At 41.7% G+C, this 21,216-nt stretch overlaps 2 protein-coding genes across 2 annotated transcripts in view; one reads left to right on the forward strand and one right to left on the reverse strand.

Moving 5' to 3' along the window:
- The window catches only part of LOC308299840 (G protein-coupled receptor kinase 5-like), a gene marked incomplete at both ends in the record, with an annotated part of 31,172 nt that extends 30,900 nt beyond the window's left edge, over positions 1 to 272 (reverse strand). The window contains one exon of the mRNA XM_080743623.1: positions 221 to 272. Coding sequence (XP_080599749.1) covers positions 221 to 272 — 52 coding nt within the window. The remainder of the gene's footprint in view (positions 1 to 220) is intronic.
- A 2,324-nt stretch (positions 273 to 2,596) lies between these two features.
- LOC308299841 (nuclear receptor 2C2-associated protein-like) lies at positions 2,597 to 3,028 on the forward strand (the record flags this gene model as incomplete). Its single annotated transcript, XM_080743624.1, has 1 exon — positions 2,597 to 3,028. The coding sequence occupies one exon, from the start codon at positions 2,597 to 2,599 to the stop codon at positions 3,026 to 3,028; it is 432 nt and encodes a 143-aa protein (XP_080599750.1).
- Positions 3,029 to 21,216: the final 18,188 nt, after the last annotated feature.

The raw sequence follows: 21,216 nt of genomic DNA on the forward strand, positions 1-21,216 counted from the left end.
TCGTTTCAACCTCTTAACGCCCTGTTTTCAACAACATGCAAAACATTTTTCAAAGAAATCTCAAAAACTTGGAATGCCTAATACATGCAGTGTTACGGGTGTGTAAAGGTTTTTAAAGACGTTAAGAGAGCAAAAGCATCAAACTAAAATATGTATATTTTTGCAAACATTACACACTAAATAGTAAGTAAAAATAGAGTTGTTGTCGTTGTTTTTTTACCTTCTCTGGCTCGGATAAGAGCACTGTTTGCAACTATGTTGTCAATCTCCATAAGTCTCTCTGTCTCGGGTCCGCAGGTGCAGAGTTTCCTGTTTACTCACAACAAATGAATGAAGAGCACACGTTTTGCATGTGGGTGTGTATAGGCCTGTGTGTGTGGGTGTGTATGTGTGTGATTCAGGCACGTGCACACATCGTCATCAAAGGGAGCGTGTCGATATTGCAACATAGCATCTGTTCGACGGTTCATTCTTTCGACACAGGTGAATGTTAACCTGGTGAAATGCTAACCTGCCGACGCGGGTGAGTAGCTAATTGGCCGACGTGGGTCCCTAACCCTAAACGCAGTAACTATGACGCGGGTGAATAGCTAACCTGCCAACGCTCATAGTCGAAAGAATGACTCGTCGAAAGAGCGAGATTTCCCCTTAGCCGTCTGTAAAAATTGCCCTCTCCAGACCATGAATGCAGTTTTTACAATGTTGAAAGAAATGTAATGTAAATGCCATCTTTCCGTGCCATACCTGAAGGCAACATTCAAAAGTTAGTTCAGTGTGGTATCAAGTACCGAAAATAGACGACCTCCAAGCTCACAACGCGTCGCGAGCTTGGAGGTCTGCTATTTTCTATATTTTCTCTAAAAGGCCCTTTCGGAAATGTCAGACCCTGCCTCTCTAACATTCTCTGCACGTCCTTGGTGCTCACACACCTTGAGCAAGGGACAGAGGCGGGATCACAGTTTTTACAAGCAGCTGATCATCCTGCCTAGTCTATGAATGATGTCACCCCTGAGGACATCAGTCAACTTTGACGCTGTAGTGAAGGTGTGTGTGTGTGTGTGTGTGTGTGTGTGTGTGTGTGTGTGTGTGTGTGTGTGTGTGTGTGTGTGTGTGTGTGTGTGTGTGTGTGTGTGTGTGTGTGTGTGTGTGTGTGTGTGTGTGTGTGTGTGTGTTAAGACCCAAGGCTCATTCTACAAATGCCTTCTAAATCAGTAGTTCTCACGCTTTCAAGACAATGTTTCTGTCTGTTTAGACCTTCATCAGGTTATCTTTGGAACCTTAAAAGAAATAGAATTTTAAATATTTGCATCTGACGACTAGAGTTTGCGAGAGTTTCCGAGAGTTTCCTCTAGTGCGTTGGTCCAAAATTGTTTTAGTGCGTTGGTCTTCTCCTACGGACCAGTCGCTTTTGTAGTTGTGCAAGGGACTTTATATTTAACACCTTTTGTTTTAACAAAAATGATGACTTTCACTAAACCTTTAACCAAAATCTTAGTGCATGCAAAGACATCCTTTTAGACATAGACCCTTTGTGGGATGGGAGATGGCTGGTTTAGCCATTGAATCCCTACACTTTTCAGGCCGCAACCCCCAAAATAATCATATTTTAACTGGTGAACCTCGCCCTAACCAGCACTAAGAGTTGAGGAATTACATTTTGTATAACATGGTTCTATTGTGAAAATAGCAGATCTACATGCTCACAACGCCTTGTGTTGCGAGGCGTTGTGTGCATATTGGTCGGCAATTTTCACAATTTGTGGCTTTAATATTTGACAATTTGTAATTTTAGAGGTTTTAAAAAGTCTTTACATTTTAACTTTAGAAATGTGCAGATACCCTCATTAAACTTTATGTTGGTTTGTTTACCAGGATTCAAATTCAAAAGTAACAGATCTACAAGCGTAAAGCGTGTCGATTCGCACCACACTTCACGCTTGAAGATCTTCTACTTTTGATGCTTTTGTGTGACACAGTAGACCGGTCAAGCTGGGTCGTTAGTTTCACGGAAAATCACAAAAAGTTAAACTATGGAGATGAGGTTTCTGAAACCCGACTGCAAGAATGGAGTCCCACAGGGCTCTCGACTAGGCCCCCCGTGACTTCGACGTCAGTATTATTGACCATGATGTACTGTAGCCACGATGACCTCATCACGGGTCGTATGATGCAAGCATGACGTATATCAGACTTAATAACAAACCATATAATAATCCAGTATGATAGTCATTGATGAATGAACCAAAGGTCTTTCACTTAAACAGCAACCTGGCAATCCAACTGAAACTGTCATCTATATCAACCCACCTGCCTACAGTACACTGGACCGCAATGGAAACCAGCGACTACGGCTTTTTGTGTTAATCCTTTTATTGTTAACTCTACAAATTGCAAACTGTATTCAATCAATTAATTGCTGGTTCTGTGTTCACAGCAAACCTCCAACATGGCATCTTCACTGACTTGCAGTGAAGCGTGGAGCACGGTGAGTCCGTCCAACATGGCATCTTCACTGGCGTCGAACATGGCTTCTTCACAGGCTTCCAACATGGCTTCTTCACTGCCATCCAACATGGCTTCTTCACTGGCGTCCAACATGGCTTCCTCCTCGCTGATCTGCAGTGGAACGCGGAGCAGGGTGAGCTCGGTGCTGAACCGGGACGCCAAGCAGTTCGGGAAGGAGCACATGTTCGACGGCCGCGAGGAGACCTGCTGGAGCTCGGACCAGGGCTCGGGCCAGTGGCTCACCGTGGAGTTCCCGCAGCTCGTCAGCGTGTCCCAGCTCAGGGTGCAGTTCCACGGGGGGTTCGCCGGGAAGACGTGCCGGCTGGAAGGGTGCCAAAGAGACGGAGGAGACTTTACGCTGATCTCTCGTTTTTACCCAGAGGACGATAACTCCCTTCAGAGCTTTCTTGTACTGGAGGAGGCCCCGGCAGCGCACAGACTGAGAGTAGTGTTTGAGGAGAGCGCCGACCTTTTTGGGAGAGTTATCGTTTATTCCTTGGACGTCCTGGGGGAGAGATCTTGACGTGCTATTTCAGTGGTTCTCCCTGTCGAGGCATCACATTTTATATAACACGGTTCTATTGTGAAAATAGCAGATCTACATGCTCACAACGGCGTTGTGAGCATATAGATCGGCTATTGTCACAACAATTTGGCCAATGCTTAATTTGCCATTTTAGAGGTATTAAAAAGTCCTTAAATTGGCATTTTAAAAATGTGCAGATACCCTCTATACACCTTATGTTGGTTTGAGTGAGAAACCAACATTGCACATTAAGTTAATCACCTGGGGGGAGGGACTCAGGTTGAGAACCACTGTACTATTTAGTCCAGGTGTTCCCAAGCAACCACCATCGTTCATACGGCGAATGGTTCTCAAAGTGGGGTCCTAGGCACTATATACTATTTTGTTATTATATATTTAAAAAGATTCAAATGTATATTTTCCTATTACATTTTGAGCGGTGCCAACCGTTCCTACATCTGGCTATGTATGTATGTGCTGTGATTGATTGATTGATTGATTGATTGATTGATTATTAATTATTTTATTAGACAAAATTTGCGTTGACTATTTTGAAAGTCAATCCCATTTTTTAGTTGTTTAACCCTGTATTCAACGCTGAGCCAACTTAAGCTATAGCAAAATGTGTGGGAGAAACATCTGTCATGGGCCGAATCATTTTGTTTTGGGAGGTTTGGAGCTTAGTCTTTAGTGTCTTTTTGAAGCGGTGAAAACCGCTTCCAATGAATGGCTTTGTGTGTATCACGCCCATATATGGTCATTTCAGTCCAGAATGAACAGGCTTTTTCAAAAACAGAATGTCCGTTTAATTACCATATATGGTGATGTCAGTCCAGAATGAACAGGGTTTTTCAAAAACACAAAGTATGTTACCTTATGTCCATATATGGTCACTCCAGGCCAGAATGAACAGGTTTTTCCTGTCCCGTACGTGTAAAATATCAGTCCAGAATGAATAGGCTTTTTCAAAAAGCAAAATGTGTGGTGTCCCTCCCGGTTAGATGAATGGATACTTTGAGGATTGGTCAAGCTTCACATGATAATTTGGCCTTCAGGGTTTATCTGTCTTGTACATGCAGTATCTATTGCAGATTATCAAAACAGATGAAAAATACATTCAGAATAGAGGTTTTATCTGTCCACCGCTTCACTTCGAACCGAGGTTTGATTTTTGATGTTGGAGTACCATGAGCTGTATGTACGTATGTTCCTCTCTTTGACTCAATGGCCAAGCTTTGCGGGACGCCTATGGAATGAATACATAAAAGGCACCACTCACTTCACAACGAATGTGAACTAAAGTTACACCTTAACCTCATTTAGGCCTGAACGCAAATCTGTGTCATTTTTAGATTTGAACCACTTCAATTATGTTACGCTTTAACTATTAAAAGAAATCACACCCGTGTGCGCACCTTGAGGTATATACAGAGGTTGAGGTATACTGTATGTGGTATAGTAGAAGTAAAACTATTGGAAATACTCAAGTAAAGTACAAATCCAACTCTCTAAAGGGCTAGTGAAATGTGTGTGTGTGTGTGTGTGTGTGTGTGTGTGTGTGTGTGTGTGTGTGTGTGTGTGTGTGTGTGTGTGTGTGTGTGTGTGTGTGTGTGTGTGTGTGTGTGTGTGTGTGTGTGTGTGTGTGTGTGTGTGTGTGTGTGTGTGTGTGTGTGTGGCGTAAAATAGTGTGTGTAAAATAGCACATATGCAAGCTTGCAGCGTGGCACTTTTTGCGTATGTATACTGCCCTCTTGTGGCAGCGCTACAGAAAGAGTGGTATGCAAAAACTCAATGTTGCTTATAATGATGGCAATGAGGATGCTGCTATTATTATATGCAATTCTACCTAGTGTGCCTTTAAGGTTCTGTTTATTTAACAGAGAGTATTTCATCCTTTATTCCATTTAAACTACTAGAAGCTTCGGGCGGCCCAGCGTCTAGTCGGCGACCTGGCCAACTCGGAACAATGTAAATAGGGAATGAATGCCCCGCCCTTTAATGCAAACCCCATTATATTATATTATTATACCTGTTTTCATAGGACCCGTTTTGACCATTTGTCTGCCTGTGTCCATTTTTGCCCATATATGGAGATATCTGTATCTGTCTGTCGGTGTCCATTTTATGTCCATATATGGAGATCACTGCAGTTATAGTTCTGGGTCCATTTTATGCCCATATATGCCCATATATGGAGATATCTGTCTATCTGCATCCATTTTATGCCCATATATGGAGATCTCTGTATCTGTCTGTCTGTGTCCCTTTTATGCCCGTATATGGAGATCTTTGTGATTCTGCATCCATTGTATGCCCATATATGCCATATATGGAGATATCTGTTTATCTGCGTCCATTTTATGCCCATATATGAGATTTCTGTCGCTTTTTCAAACAATCGTGGGTCGGGTCGGGTTGAGGCCGAGCACTGCACTACCTGCTGCGGTGGGGAACGCACGTGCCGAATTTGAAATAGGGAATGAATGCCCCACCCTTTAATGCAAACCCCATGAATGCCCCACCCTTTAATGCAAACCCCAATATACCTGTTGTCATAGGACCCGTTTTGACCATCTGTTTGTCTTTGTCCACTTATGCCCATATATGAAGATCTCTGCACACACAGTACCGGTTGCGGAAAACTCTGATGTCAGACTTTATGCCCATATCTGGAGAACGCGCGTGCCGGTGGGAAGAAGGGTTCTCGAGATACGCGGATTACATACATACATACACATTCACAGAGATTTTGTGTTGACTCATGTGGCGTACGTGATGTCAGAGCCTTTTATGAAGTGATGTCACAATGACTCAGCGCTTGCGCCGATTTCCTCCGGAACAGCCTGATGTCAACAATCAGCTCCGCATAAGGAGATTCCGAACGTTTCGCGCCGGTTTCGGAAAACCGCGAGTCGGGTCGGGTCGAGGCCTGGCACTGCACTCCGCGCGGCGGCGGGGAACGCGCGTGCCGAATCTGAAGCCGGTGGGACGAACGGTTCTCGAGATACGCGGATTACAAACAAACAGACAGAGATTTGTCGCATTTATAGATAGATTAAATAAATAGCAGCCTAAAGGAATGTGTGTGTGTGTGTGTGTGTGTGTGTGTGTGTGTGTGTGTGTGTGTGTGTGTGTGTGTGTGTGTGTGTGTGTGTGTGTGTGTGTGTGTGTGTGTGTGTGTGTGTGTGTGTGTGTGTGTGTGTGTGTGTGTGTTTTTATCTGTTTAATGCTATTTTCATATGAAAGTCCATGATTATAAATATTCTAAATTATAAGTATGCAGTGTCAGAACTACATATCAGAATTTTATAACAAAGCAACACGTTTGAAAATCTGTTAAAATGTAGCTATGGTTATTTAAATAGTTCATGAACCATTGACATTAATGATATGAACAGTTATTTAAATAGTACATAGAAATGAATGATATGAGTGGGTGAGTCCTATGACGTCTATGACATCTGACATCATACATACAATCCCTTTTATGCCCATATATGGAGATCCCTGTCTGTAGAACCAGCCATACAGATATGGGCTGTCTTCCTCCATATATGGATTCTGTTAGTGTGGCATGTGTATGTGGCCTCCATTGTTTGTTTTCAAGAGCGCTTTTTGTTCCTGTCTGTGTATCAGTTTCTGTGTGACTTGTCAGTTCCCATAATTGCATTACTGTGTGTTGGGCTGACCAAAAAACGCTGCTGGCGTCGGACATGATAGGATAAATGAGTGCAATAAAACAACAGGGATCTGGAGCGCCTTCATTGACACGGTGCTTGCTGTTCCATGACTATAGACAACCACATGACCTAGGCCTCACTATTCTGAGCATGTCATAGCCAGAAATTCACCATAATTAAGCGAACACTCGCGTAAAATAGCCGACATTGAAGGATTAGTTCACCCCCCCATATGACTTTGTAATGACTATCGTGGACCAGATATGGACAACAGAAGTATGATGTATGTATTAATAATTCATAATGTACACTTTTTCCTTTTTGAAGCGGTGAAAACCGCTTCCAATGAGTGGCTTTGTGTGTCCCACGCCCATATATGGTCATTTCAGTCCAGAATGAACAGGTTTTTTCAAAAACAAAATGTATGTCACCTCATGTCCATATATGGTCATTCCAGTCCAGAATGAACAGGTTTTTTCTGTCCCGTACGTCCAGAATATCAGTCCAGAATGAATAGGCTTTTTCAAAAAGCAAAATGTGTGTCCCATGTCCATAGTTCAGAATGAATAGGTTTTATCTGTCCTGTACGTCCAGAATATGTGTGTAGTGTCCCTCCCGGTCTGATGAATGGATACTTTGAGGATTGGTCAAGCTTCACATGATAATTTGGCCTTCAGGTTTTATCTGTCCTGTACATGCAATAGTTCTCACCTACTGCATCCACAACTAATGCTTCACCGCTTCACTTCGAACCGAGGTTTGATTTTTAATAAATGAGAATTCTTAAATAAGGTAATTTGTCGTAAATATTCATATTTTACAGTATGTATGCACAGTAATGAACATTTATTGCAACTCTGCCAAGAACTCCCGCTTTTAAACAATAGCATGATAAAAGAATATTGCATATTCAGTATTCATATGCACTACAACTTTTTCCGGTTGAACTACTCCTGTAAAAGGATCCCTGTCTAATACGACAAATATGCCTTAATACATTATAATTGTCCTCTATAACTACAATGACATCATCAACTTGCGACGGGCATTTCCCCTATTGAGTGAAAGATTAGCTATTTCTAGAAGAAATAAAATAATCAAGGTGTTTTTCATTTATAGAGGACAATTATAATGTATTAAGGCATATTTGTCATATTAGCCAGGGATCCCTTTAATATACAAGCTCAAATTGTGCTAACCTGACTCCCCATCTGGCAGAGTCAGGTTAGCATTGTGCAGCAATGTGCATTGTGACACTTGCATTTTCAAACACAGCGATCTTGTACAGAGGCAAAGAAAGAAAAAGGAGGGAACCAAGTTCAGTCCTATGCCGGGGTGGGGCTCAGAAGGCTTGTTTGTGATCCTTTGGGCTCACCAGAGGATTGCAGATTGCAAGAGTCCTACTTAAGTAAGTAGGCTGTTAATTTAGGAAGATAAAACATTGAGATAAGAGAATTTTGTATCTACCTTCGGCTGTGGAAAGTTACATTTTACATCAAGTAAAGTATCACCATGACAGCCATTATTGTTTACTTCACATGAACTGTAAATAATGTCTATGCTGTCATTCCCCAGCTGGGGCTTAAACCCCTGGCCATTTGGTTACCAGACTGTCACTCTATCCATTGCGCCAGCGCCATGACTGTCCCTTCTGGAATCAGAGTGATCCTCAAACATGTTCATGTCAAGGACCCACAAATTGATACCAATGTGTATGCAGACCCCCATGTGACAAGAATTTGTGCCAGGGAGCCCCATAAGAAATATTTGTATTTTTTTTAAAGGTGTTGAGGACACCTAGGAAAAGTTTTGAACATGTGGCCTGCTTCTAACATGGCAGGTCAATGACCCACAAATTGACGTATTTGGCCACAGACCCCATGTAAAAAGATTTATATTTAAAACAATCAGAGGACATTTTGACAAGGCTAAGAATTAAACCTGCAACCTTCTGTTTTACAGGCAGGCTCTTAATCCAGTAAGCCACTGTGCTTTACTATTTGTATATGGATAATGACACTAAAATTGTGGTTCCTAAATATTCAAACATCTAGACAAGGCAAGCAACAGCACAACAAACGACAGGCAAATAGAGAAGAACAACTTAGAAAGCAGCACAGAAAGCACAACAAATGACAGAAAAATATGCTGTTAAAAGTCTTCTTTTCCTTTTCTTTTTTTTCTTTTGTATCATTGTTTGTTGTTCCTCTAATAGGATGGAAAACCATGTTCTAGAAACCAACAAATAGCTCAGTGGGTTAGAGCACTTGGTAGATGACCAAGAGGCTATGGGTTCAAATCCCACTCAATTCTTTACTTTGAATACTGATTTCCAGAGTTCCTCTAATAGGATGGAAAACCATGTTCCAGAAGTCAATGAATAGCTCAGTGGGTTAGAGCACTGGGTAAATGACCAAGAGGTTATGGGTTCAAGTCCCACTCAACTCTTTACTTTGAATACTGATTTCCAGAAGAACAACTTCAAAAGCAGCACTGAAAGCAGTGTAAATTGGCCGGGACCAATGGCGCAGCGGACTAGTCTTAGAGACTAGTGTCGCAGGATACCTTGACGTGTGTAGCAACAGGCTTCACCACTTGGTTCAAATCCCGTGTCGGGTCCTGAAAATTACCCATCAATGCGCGCGTGGGGGGCCGTGTCCTCCACGTGGTTTCCAGACAATACAGCGCAGCGGTTATAGCAAAAACATACACAACCGGCTGGAATCTTGAGAGAGGCAGAGAGGAAGGGGAGGAGCCGGAGAAAGGAAGGGGAGGAGTTAAGGAAAGGAAGGGGTGGAGTCGGAGAGAGGAAGGGGAGGGGCCAGAGAGAGGAAAGGGAGGAGCCAAGGAAATGAAGGGGCGGAGCCAGAGAGAGGAAGGGGAGGGGCCAGAGAGAGGAAGGGGAGGAGCTGGAGAGAGGAAGGGGAAGAGTTAAGGAGAGGAAGGGGTGGAGTCGGAGAGAGGAAGGGGAGGGGCCAGAGAGAGGAAGGGGAGGGGCCAGAGAGAGGAAGGGGAGGGGCCAGAGAGAGGAAGGGGAGGAGCCGGAGAGAGGAAGGGGAGGAGCCAAGGAAATGAAGGGGTGGAGCTGGAGAAAGAAAGAAAGGGGTGGGATTTTCAATGCAATAGATGAGATTTATCAGTAGTTAACATGATATCAGTAGTAAAGATTTAGTAGGTGATAGATGATGACAGATAGGACACCGTGGGGAATTGAACCCCATCCCAGTAAACCAGGAGTTCCATACCAGTCTCTTTATCAGGTTGTCTCATCGTTGTTTGTGTTCTGTTTCTATTAATTAGAGGATAAGTGTTAAATACAGTAGCTCTTATATTGTGATAGTAATCATTTCTATGGAGTGTTTGTTCAGTAACAGGTGTCCTTGTTACTATCAGAATGTATTGTTATTTAATGTATTGTTATTTAACACTTATTTTACAAAATTATAGCTATTAACCCTTCTTTTACAAAATAATAACTATTATGTATACAAGTCATACATCTACATAGTCATTGTTACAGGTAATCAAAAGGAATAGGCTGAAGCTGAAAGCTTATGGATTCCTATCTTACGTATTAATGGAGTAAAATACATTGATCAGTTATAGAAGTGTTTAAAATTCTTCTATCCACCTGTTTCCACGAGAATTTACTGTAGCATTATCTGTAGGACACTTCCGGTTAACAGCGGTTGACATACAAGCTCACGTCGCGTCGCAGATATTATTAACACAATGATGGTCAGGTATTAACACACAGGGTGCCTATGCCTATCCCGACTAAAGTTGGGATTTCAAATCTGACTGTCGGGTGCTTTTCCTATTGTAAACCGTGGCATGCGGTCTGTGGTACCCATAATCCTTCGGGAGATGTAGTCATCCGGAAATGAAAACCTCAGTTTACTGCAATGGATTGCTGTGATTTATCTTGTAATCCATCTCCAGATTGCGTTCTTGTTTTAAACAAGCCCTTCTCTATGGACCATAACGAAAGCATGGATGGCTGAAAATTGTTACCTCGACGGTCCATTGTTTAGTTATGGTATGTTGAAAAAAGCGCCTTTTGGCGATCTACACAATCTGGGAGTAGAATCCTAGATAAATCAATGTTTCTGAATTCTCTACCATTGGCCTGAACACATATGCAGATGACATCATCTCCCGAGGCATCATGGGAAACTGAGACGAGTACGAGAGACGGCAATTTAATACGGCAATTAACAGTTTAGTAGTTCAGTGGTCCAATTATAACCTGTAGATGTGAAGAATGGACTAAGATAGCTACTAGATATACAATCAACTCACACTGCTGCTAACTCTAACCTGGAGAGGTGGAGAATGGACTAAGCTAGTAGACAAGTCCCTAAATGCCCAAAAGGTGAATTGTGTAGGCTTTTTTGAGGAAAAGTCGGCATTCAGCATTTTTTGAAAGTTAATTTTGTCTTGAATAAGAATCCACTTTATGTCGGTGAAAAAAAGGGTCCAGTTTTTGTTTTTATGATTCCTCTGACATGTCCTAAAACAAAAAAGCAATCATATAGAAACAACACATTATAAGTGCTTGTATCAGTTTCTTTATATTTGCTCATTATGCTATTTTTTTAAATTTATGACAAAACGGTGACTTGTATCACTCGGCATAAGGCAGAAATGGATTCAGCACATAAAAATCATATAGAAACAACACATCAAGTGCTTGTATAAGTTTCTTTGGGTTTAAGTGATATTACATTTGTGCATTATCTCAATTTATGACAAAACGGTGACTCATATCACTCAGCATACGGCAGAATTGGATTCAGAGCATAAAAATCATATAGAAACTTTTCCTCAAAAATGCTTACTGTGCCATTTTCTGAAGGTTTTCTTTTGGCATTTGGGACCAGTCTATAGCCACTAGATCACAATGCAGTGCTGTTATGAAGTAGGACTCTTTGGTCTGGCCTCTGCAATCCTCTGGTGAGCCCAAAGGATCACAGAAGCACACAAGCCTCCACGCCACGACAAGGCAGAGTCCATGTGGAGGGAATTTATTATTCTATTGTTTTAATGAGCAAAAGTTCAGTTTGTTTTACTCTCTATCACTAACGTTGGGTAAAAATCACCCAATAAGCCAGACACCAGGGACTCAAGGTACTCAAGGTACTATTTCTAAATGTATTTCTTAATTCCTTTATTTATTTATATTTGAATATGACAACTCTGGTACTATAGTAAAGAAGTTTAGTAAGGCATGGACAAAAATGGGGTCCATGGTGTCAAAATGAGAAGGGGTGGCCAGACACAGGAAAGGGTTGAGGTCTGGGGCAGTGAATGGGGGCACTGACCTTAACAACTCATTAGTGTCAACATTCTATATACAGTGGTAGACAAAGTACTCAACTCCAGTGCTCAAAGTACAGACACAACTGGTCAAATATTTCCACTACCAAGTCAATGTTGCTCAGTCAAATTTTTACTCAAGTTAAAGTACAAAAGTAATTACCTTTAAATATATATAAAGTATTCAAAAGTACACGCTTTTAAAAATACTTGTCACAATGATTTTATAGAACCATGTAACTCTCTGAAACCACAGTACTGCATGCACTGATGTGCGTGCTTGTAGAACCATTACACTATAGGCCTATACAGTACAGAGCCGATAGAAACACCTATGAAAACATAGAAATGCAATCAAATCAGCCAAACGGAAAACACAGTAATGTGTATGTAGTAAACATTTGAAAATATATGAACCCTTTCTCATCCCCAAAATTGAGTTGAAATCTGGCCACGGGTGTTCTGGTTTGTCTGTTTTGCCAGACTAATTGAGCTGGTCAGTTCTTCTCAGATTATGTCAGTATTTTATCATGGTCAGCATCATGTCATTATTATCGTGGTCAGTAACATATCAGTATCATGGTCTGTGTATAACAGTGGTTCCTAAACATTTTAATTTGAAGGCTGAGTATACAAATGGATTGTTAGCCTCTTCAGTTTGGAACCGCCTCCTGGAACCAACTTTGAGTTGGTCCCTGAGACACCTCCCCCACAGTAAGATAGCGAAGCTATAGACAATCCCTCAGATAAGGCCATAGGCCCCTGTGCGACCCGAAGGTTGCACCGTTCGAGGAGAGGTTGCCCCCAGAAGGGGGTCCTCGCACGGCTGACTTGTGAACGCGGCGTCCCGTTTGGGCGGAACCTTCACCCTGGCCCGAGGGCTTTACGGGGAACATTAGGCCACACTCTTGCCCACCAGAGGGGGCACGGCACAAACGACGTCTGAGATCCCCCGCCTCAGGGACGGCGGACCCTAACGCAATGCGCACTTTGAGTGCTTGGTACCTCGTTCCTCCCATCAGCCGTACTCCTCAGTCCCATGACCCCCATCCCAAATCCACGTAGACCGCTCCACGCGAAACAGGAGGCCAAGGGACTCTTCCCGTGCGTCACTGTTGCAAGAGGGGAACAAGAAACTTGGACGAAGAGAGGGAATGCCCGACACATGGCGCATGCCATGTGAGGGGAACTCGCATGGCTGGCTTTGTGGATGCGGCTCCCCGTCTGACCCGGAAGTCGTCAGGGGACGTTATGCCTCACTCTGCCCGCAAAGGGATACGGCACAAACGAAACCTGAGATCCCCCGCCCCCAGAAGGGGACGGGAGGACCCTAGTTCAATGTGCACTTCGAGTGTCAGCGCCTCAACCACTCCACCAGCCATACTCCTCAACCCTCCAACCCCCCTCCGCTCGGCACGAGTGGGAGGCTGGAGGATTCCCTCCAAAGCACCATTACCACACGGCTTAGGACACAAATGATGCGATGCGAGCTCCGCGCTCACATCACATGACCCGAAAGGGCTCCAAACACGGAAAGGCAACATCCGGCCGACAGGGCTAAGCCATCAGAGCATGGGAAGGTTCTGATTCCCCTTCATCAGAACCTCAGGCCGACCGGCCGACCAAGTTGTTGACCCCGCCCGGAGACGGGGTCGATAATCTAGGGCAGGGAGTCAGTCAAACCGCAATGACTCCGTGGAATATGTTCCCGAAGTTACGAATCTGACTTGCCGACTTCCCTTACCCTCCCATGTGTTCATGAATTGCCAGGGTCTTACCTGTATGAATGAAACATCAGGTCAAATGATCCTCTGAGGGAGGGACCTACGACTGGCCACACCCCTTCCACCACCATCCACACCGTTCACACTCCCTGGGTCGTCAAAAACACAATCTGAAACAAAGTGAAAGAATATTAAATTATACTGTTCTCTTTCTTTGTTCTTATAAGACCTCATCTTTATTTCAGACTCATGGGCCCATATAAAAAGAAAACGGCACATAATATAGAAGTACAAATGAGCATTCCCATATGAAGTCCACTTTGGGAAACCACACAAACAGAATCCCTTTTATGCCCATATATGGAGATCCTTGTCTGGGGTTAAACAACATATGTAGAGTATAAAAGCCAACTCTGGCGGACCGTATTACTGACAGGGAATGCTTCAGAAATGCAATTTATTTCCCCCATTTGACCTGAAGCATCTGCTGGTCATAACAAAAGAGACCAGTATTTAATCTAACCAAGTATTTTGGAACACATCTATCAATCATAAATAACTAAGCCTGATTAAATATATATCAAATGCTCTAGAACATTGGTCTGTGGGTCACAGACCAATATTTATGCGTCACAATTGGAGTAAAAAAAAGGTACAGTTTCATGACATTACAGTTCACTGGAGTAAAAATCCCAAAAGGTACAGTTTCATGACAGTACAGTTCACTCGTACAAAGTCAGCTAAAAGGATACACTCAGGAAAGCACATGGCTCATTGAGATGCTTTTTTAACTCACAACATTGAATGACAGACAGATAGTGACTACTGCTCAATCACAGCACATCTTTTACGGGACTTGAATTCAATTAAACCGAAGAGCTTTATTGGCATGAGGAGACAAACGTTTACATTGCCAAAGCAAGTGCCTCTGGGAAAGAGGGAGTCTGATTGGCCTACCAAACCTCCCCTTCTATGACAGCAACGCACATGGGAAGTGTGTTCAGAATTCCAGAAGCCTGCCTTAAAAATTGCCTGTCCTTTTATACCAACGCCAGGGGCGTCAATTGGGTATGGCAGGGGTATGCAGCTGCCATACCCTGGGTCCAGGGGGGAGAATACAAGTTACTTTAAAATATAAATCCATGAATGTCTCATTGTCTATCTGTGCTGGTTATGTTGTTAAATTACATTAAAATAACTACAAATGCAAAATTTAACAAGGTATTATAATTATATTCTCCACACTTTTATTCTCCCCATCTTGACAGAATGGTATATTCCCAGGTTCCGCAGGTCAGCTGCACAGGTGCAATTCATTATTGTTAATTGTTTATTATGTCAAGTTAGTTTAGCTGCACTTGAACAACAGTTCCAGACTGCCATATCCAGCCCAATAACCCAAAAAAATAGAATGTACTTCTTAAAATAAATGTATCATGCCTGTTGCTAAGGTATGGCAACATGACTGGTGTCTTGCACGCGTGACAAGACACCAGTCATGTTGCCATACCTTACCTTTTTCTGAACTGACGCCACTGACCAGAGCTGGAGGAGGCGTCTACCTTTCTATGTCTGTTTGTTGTGTGAGTGTGTGTGGAGGTGGGGAAACCGCTACTCAGGGTCTTACCTTTATGGATGAAACATCAGGTCACATGATCCTCTGAGGGAGGGTCCTACGGCTGGCCACACCCCTTTCCACCACCATCCATACTGTTCACACTCCCTGGTTCGTCAAAAACACAATCTGAAATTAAAGTGAAAGAATATTAAATTATACTGTTGTCTTTCTTTGTTCTTATAAGACCTCATCTTTATTTCAGACTCATGGGCCCATATAAAAGAAGACGGCACATAATATAATAGTAAGACGCCTAAGGGCAAAAAGCGACCTCAGCAATCCCATATAAAGTCCTGTTAGGGAAACCACGCTAACAGAATCCCTTTTATGCCCACATATGGAGATCCATGTCGGTAAACCAGCCACACTGGTTAGACTGGCATGTATGGTTACACCCCACCACTCAGACATGACTCCTTTCCGACATGTCTCCATTCCGACCCTTACCCTAAACTTAACCTCTATGGAGGTGTCGCCACTCCGACAATAAGAAGTCACTGTCGGAGTGGCGACATGTCGGAATGGAGAGCAGTCACCGGCATGTATAGTCTATAGTTTAGACCAAGGGTCTTCAACAGGGGTTCCGGGACCCCTAGGGGGTCCTCAGAGTTACTACAGGGGGTCCTCCAAATCTTTGATAGAAACATTTTTCTTCCTTTTTATCTTAACCACTTTACCAAAAATAGAAGATCTCCAAGCTCACAACGCCTCGCGCTGTGAGGCATTGTGAGCTTGTAGATCGTCTATTTTTGGCAAAGAGGTTTGGTGTTGAGGGGAAAAAGAGCAGACTAAGTACAGAGTGAAAGGTCAAGTTTATTAGGTATTGACAGTTCAAGTGGTTAAATATCTGAAAACACAAATTGACATGAATCCAGAATACACTGATGATTGTGCTGTCAAACAATGAAACTATATGGAATCTATGAAAAGGTTGTGGGGGGCCCCTGCTTCATCTCTCTCTCAACTAAGGGGTCCTTGGCCAGAAAACGTTGAAGACCCCTGGTTTAGACTGACATGTGTATATACAGTATATAATGGCATTCACAGATATAGGCTTAACTTTGATGACATCATATATGGGCATAAAAAGGATTCTGTTAGTGTGGTTCCCCTGAAATCACAGTGATCTCAGATCGATGTCTTATAATAAGATCAAACCAAGCGTTACCCAGACAGACATACAGACGGTCGCTAAAAGACAGCAATGTATAAATGTATAAAATGTCTGTAAAAACATCATTCCAGATACCCTACTTCAAATAGAAGATTTACATCGACACATTGTGAGCTATTTGAACATTTCTAAAAATGTTTTTCAAAATATTAAAAAATAGCAAAAAAATGGTTTAGGGATAAGTGGTAAGGCATGGAGGAAAATAGAGCCCATAGACCAGGGGTGGGCAACTATATTTCCACCTTCACTCCAGAGGGCCACATTGCATATTGCTACGTCCTACTTTGTCATCCTAGTATCTTATACAAAAGAAGCAAAAATAACAGATCTACAAGCTCAAAATGCATCGTGTTGCGATGCGTTTTGAGCTTGTAGATCGGCTATTTTTGCTTCTTTTGAATTGTAATCCTGAACATAACATTTTGATTTAATTTCAAACGCATTTAGTTATATACTCATGTTAACTTTATGAACCTAAATACAAATACTTTGGACATAGAAAATACATTTTAATATACATATATATATATATATATATATATATATATATATATATATATATGTATATGTATATGTGTGTGTATATATATATATGTATATATATATATATATATATATATATATATATATATATATATATATATATATATATATATATACACATACATACACACACACACACACACAGGTATATATATATATATATATATATATATATATATATATATATATATATATATATATATATATATATATACCGGTATATATACACACATACATACTCTACTCTACTATACTATACTAGTCATTAAGCAACTAAGATAGACTGACGGAATTAAAGCAGGTCATGTTTGGAATTGTAACAGCTGAAATCAATAATATATTAGTATTCCGGTATTAACCCAGGGACCACATTTTGTATAAATGTGTGATGCAGATTCTCATCGATTTCATAGATAAATTCATAGACTTGTTTGACACTTAACCACTTAAAAATGTTAACTTGTTGATAAAACTTTTTACCTCAACACCAAATCTATTTGCCAAAAATAGCCGATCTACAAGTTCTCAACGCCTCGCAGTGCGAGGCGATGAGAGCTTGTAGATCTGCTAATTTTGTCTAAAGTTCTCCTCAGAGTATAGGGATGCGAGGGTCCAAGTTGTTAATTTAAAATATCTATCCTATCACACAAAGATTTGCATCGTTGCTTCTTTTGAATTGTACAAGTTCTACAAGTTCTCAACGAGTTCTCTACAAGTTCTCAACGCCTCGCAGTGCGAGGCGATGAGAGCTTGTAGATCTGCTAATTTTGTCTAAAGTTCTCCTCAGAGTATAGGGATGCGAGGGTCCAAGTTGTTAATTTAAAATATCTATCCTATCACACAAAGATTTGGCGCCCCCCCCCCCCCCCCCCCCTGTAGTAACTCTGAGGACCCCGTAGGGGTTCCCAACCCCGTTGAAGACCCCTGCTCTAGAACACTGGTTCCCAAACACTGGGTCGGGACCCATTTGTGGTTCACAGACCAATGTTTATGGGTCACAACTGGAGTAAAAAATCCCAAAAGCTACAGTTTCATGACAGTACAGTTCACCGGGGTAAAAATCCCAAAAGGTACAGTTTCATGACAGTACAGTTCAATGGAGTAAAAATTCCAAAAGGTAGAGTTTCATGACAGTACAGTTCACTTGTACAAAGTCAGCTAAAAGGACACACTCAGGAAAGCACATTGAGATCCCTTTTTAACTTGTATCAATGAATGACAGACATTCACAGTAGGCCTACTATGCAGGAAAAAAAAGTGAAAAACACAATGCAAAAATAAATGGTATATAAAATAGAAAGGTCATGGAGAGGTAAGGTCAGGCTAAGTTTACAGTTTTGAGTAGCAAGTGGATTTTCAGAGCGGTTTTAAAGGAGGTTAGGGATTTACACTCCTTTAAGGCCTTTGGTAGGTAGTGCACATTTTAGCAGTAGGCCTATAGCATTAGCAACTGGCTTTGTTTGGGCCTAGTCTGGTGTCACAACAACACTAAACTTGACTGAATTCTCTTTGAAAAGTTAAAGAAATAAAGTGTAGAAATATGCTTGCCACTTTGCCCATGTGTCTCAACTTCACAGCCAGGTGGAGATGATTTGTGTCCTTATTTTAACCAAGTTTATATGCCAACTCCTGTGTATAGTTTTAAAGATACGTGGTTCAACTTACCCAAAGGCTCATATCTTTTACCCCTTTCTCCCCAAAGGCACACAAATAAAGTAGCATTCTGCCATTCCCTGTCCCAAGTAGGCCTATGTTATGTTATGACATGACATGACATGACATGACATGACATGACATGACATGACATGACATGACATGACAGGCTTTGTTTGGGCCTATTGTGGTTTCACAACAACACTAAACTTGACTGAATTCTCTTTGGTCAGCACTCCAATAAGAAGTATATATATGTACTATGGAAATAACCAACCATATAAGAGTATTATGTGATATCTTTCATACCAGTAGTTCTTCACAGCTTTTTCCTCAGCAAGACAACCTCACAGGAAGTGAACACACAGCACTTTACAGAGCTGGATGCAGTATCTGAATATATAGGAAGAGTACTGCGCCCTCCAGTGGGAACAGCATGAAACTACACTTTGAAGTCATATCTCCATTAAGTTTGATATCCTATTTGGGGTACGTTTTGAACCATACTCCCATGGGATACCAAACATCTACCACTCTTCAGATATCTTTTGAAAATAGCAGATCTACAAGCACTTGTAGATCGACTATTTTCAAATAGCCAAAGTGTAAATGGAGCTGAAGAGGTCAATGTTTTGTAATAATAATTAAGATCTACAAACTGGAAATTAAATTATTTCAAATAATTGTAGTGGAATAAAAGTTCAATATTTGCCTCTGAGATGTGTTGGAGTAGAAGTAAAAGTATTGAAAGGGGCAGAGATATGATTTGTTATCAGCCCATTGCAATCTTATATCAGGTCCTTGTCTTGTGGGCCTGTGTTTTTTGTGTCAATTTATTTATTTAGTTTAATATGCATTTAGTTATTTTAATGTCCATTTACATGAGCATAGGTCCTCCTGAACGACTGCTGCCACAGACAGGTATGTGATGTGTGTATTAGTGTTGGGGCGCACGGATGTGTGTGTGTGTGTGTGTGTGTGTGTGTGTGTGTGTGTGTGTGTGTGTGTGTGTGTGTGTGTGTGTGTGTGTGTGTGTGTGTGTGTGTGTGCGTGCGTGCATGTGCGTGCGTGCGTGCGTGCGTGCGTGCGTGTCCTCTTCAGGGATGTCACAAGGGGGGGGGGGGGGAGTGGGACTGAGTAACTATTGAAAGGTACTATTGAAAAGTCAAAATCTTGCAAATCTTTGAATATAGCCTATTTTTTAAGCGAACATTTGTAACTCAAATTTTGCTTCTGGAGGGGTCCCTGGAACTAAATATTTTGAGATGGGGGTCCGTGGCTAAATACATCATTTTGGGGGTCCTTCACATGAAAAGGATTGAGCACCACTGACATAGAAACAGTTTTTTCAAAAAACCTTAGAAAGATTTGAAACATTCAAAGATTTGCACACATTTTCAAGATTTTTCAAAAATAGCAGATCTACAAGCTCGCAGCGCGGCACTCGGTGCCGCGCTGTGAGCTTGTATATCTGCTATTTTTCAATAGTTAAAGTACCCAGGGCCCAGAATTTGGTGCGACAACCCTGGTCCTCTTGATCAAACAGCAAGACACCCAACTCAAATGTAAAGAATACTCTAGCCCTGGAGCAACAGGCCAGACCCAGAATTGGTCAGTCTAGTTGGAGGGTCACATTAGCTCAGGCTGGAAGACTAAAGGCTATATTTTCGTCCATGCCTTACTTACACCTTATCCATAGGTAAGGTAAGGTAACTTTATTTATAGAGCACTTTTCAAAACAACTGTTACAAAGTGCTGTACAATAAACAAGCAATAATAAAACATGACACAGTGAACTAAAACCACAATTCAAATAAATATAGAATACACAAATGTACATATAAATAAACACAAACAAATCAGCAGTGGTTACTAACAACAAAAATGTTTGCGGAACAAATGCGTTTTTAGCAGCTTTTTGAAGGCATCAACAGACTCTGCATTTTTTAAAGATAGTGGTAGGTCATTCCATAGAGTAGGTGCAACTTTTTTAAACGCACGATCACCCTTTGTTATCAGCTTGGTAACAGGGATGTCAAGGAGGCCTTTGTTGGATGACCTGAGTGCTCTTCTATTAACCTTTGGGTGCAATAGTTCTGAAATGTATCTTGGACTCAGTCCACGAAGGGCTTTAAAAGTAATTAGTAAAATCTTAAAAACAATTCTACAGTCTATTGGCAGCCAGTGTAGTGCTTTAAGCACCGGAGTAATGTGAGACCTTCTATGTGTATTTGTTAATAGTCTAGCTGCTGCGTTTTGTACCAGTTGGAGACGGTGTATGGAGGAGCAACTCAGAGTGGTGAAGAGGGAATTGCAATAGTCCACGCGGGATGAAATAAAAGCGTGTATAAGTTTTTCTAAATCCTGTAATGATAGAAGTGATTTTATTTTGGCAATGTTTCTTAGTTGAAAGAAGCATGTCTGCACTACTTTCTTGACATGGAGTTCAAAGTTCAATTGCTGATCAAATAGCA

This window comes from Nannobrachium achirus (genome assembly GCF_963921795.1).
Source record: "Nannobrachium achirus genome assembly, chromosome: 15".
NCBI lineage: Eukaryota > Metazoa > Chordata > Actinopteri > Myctophiformes > Myctophidae > Nannobrachium > Nannobrachium achirus.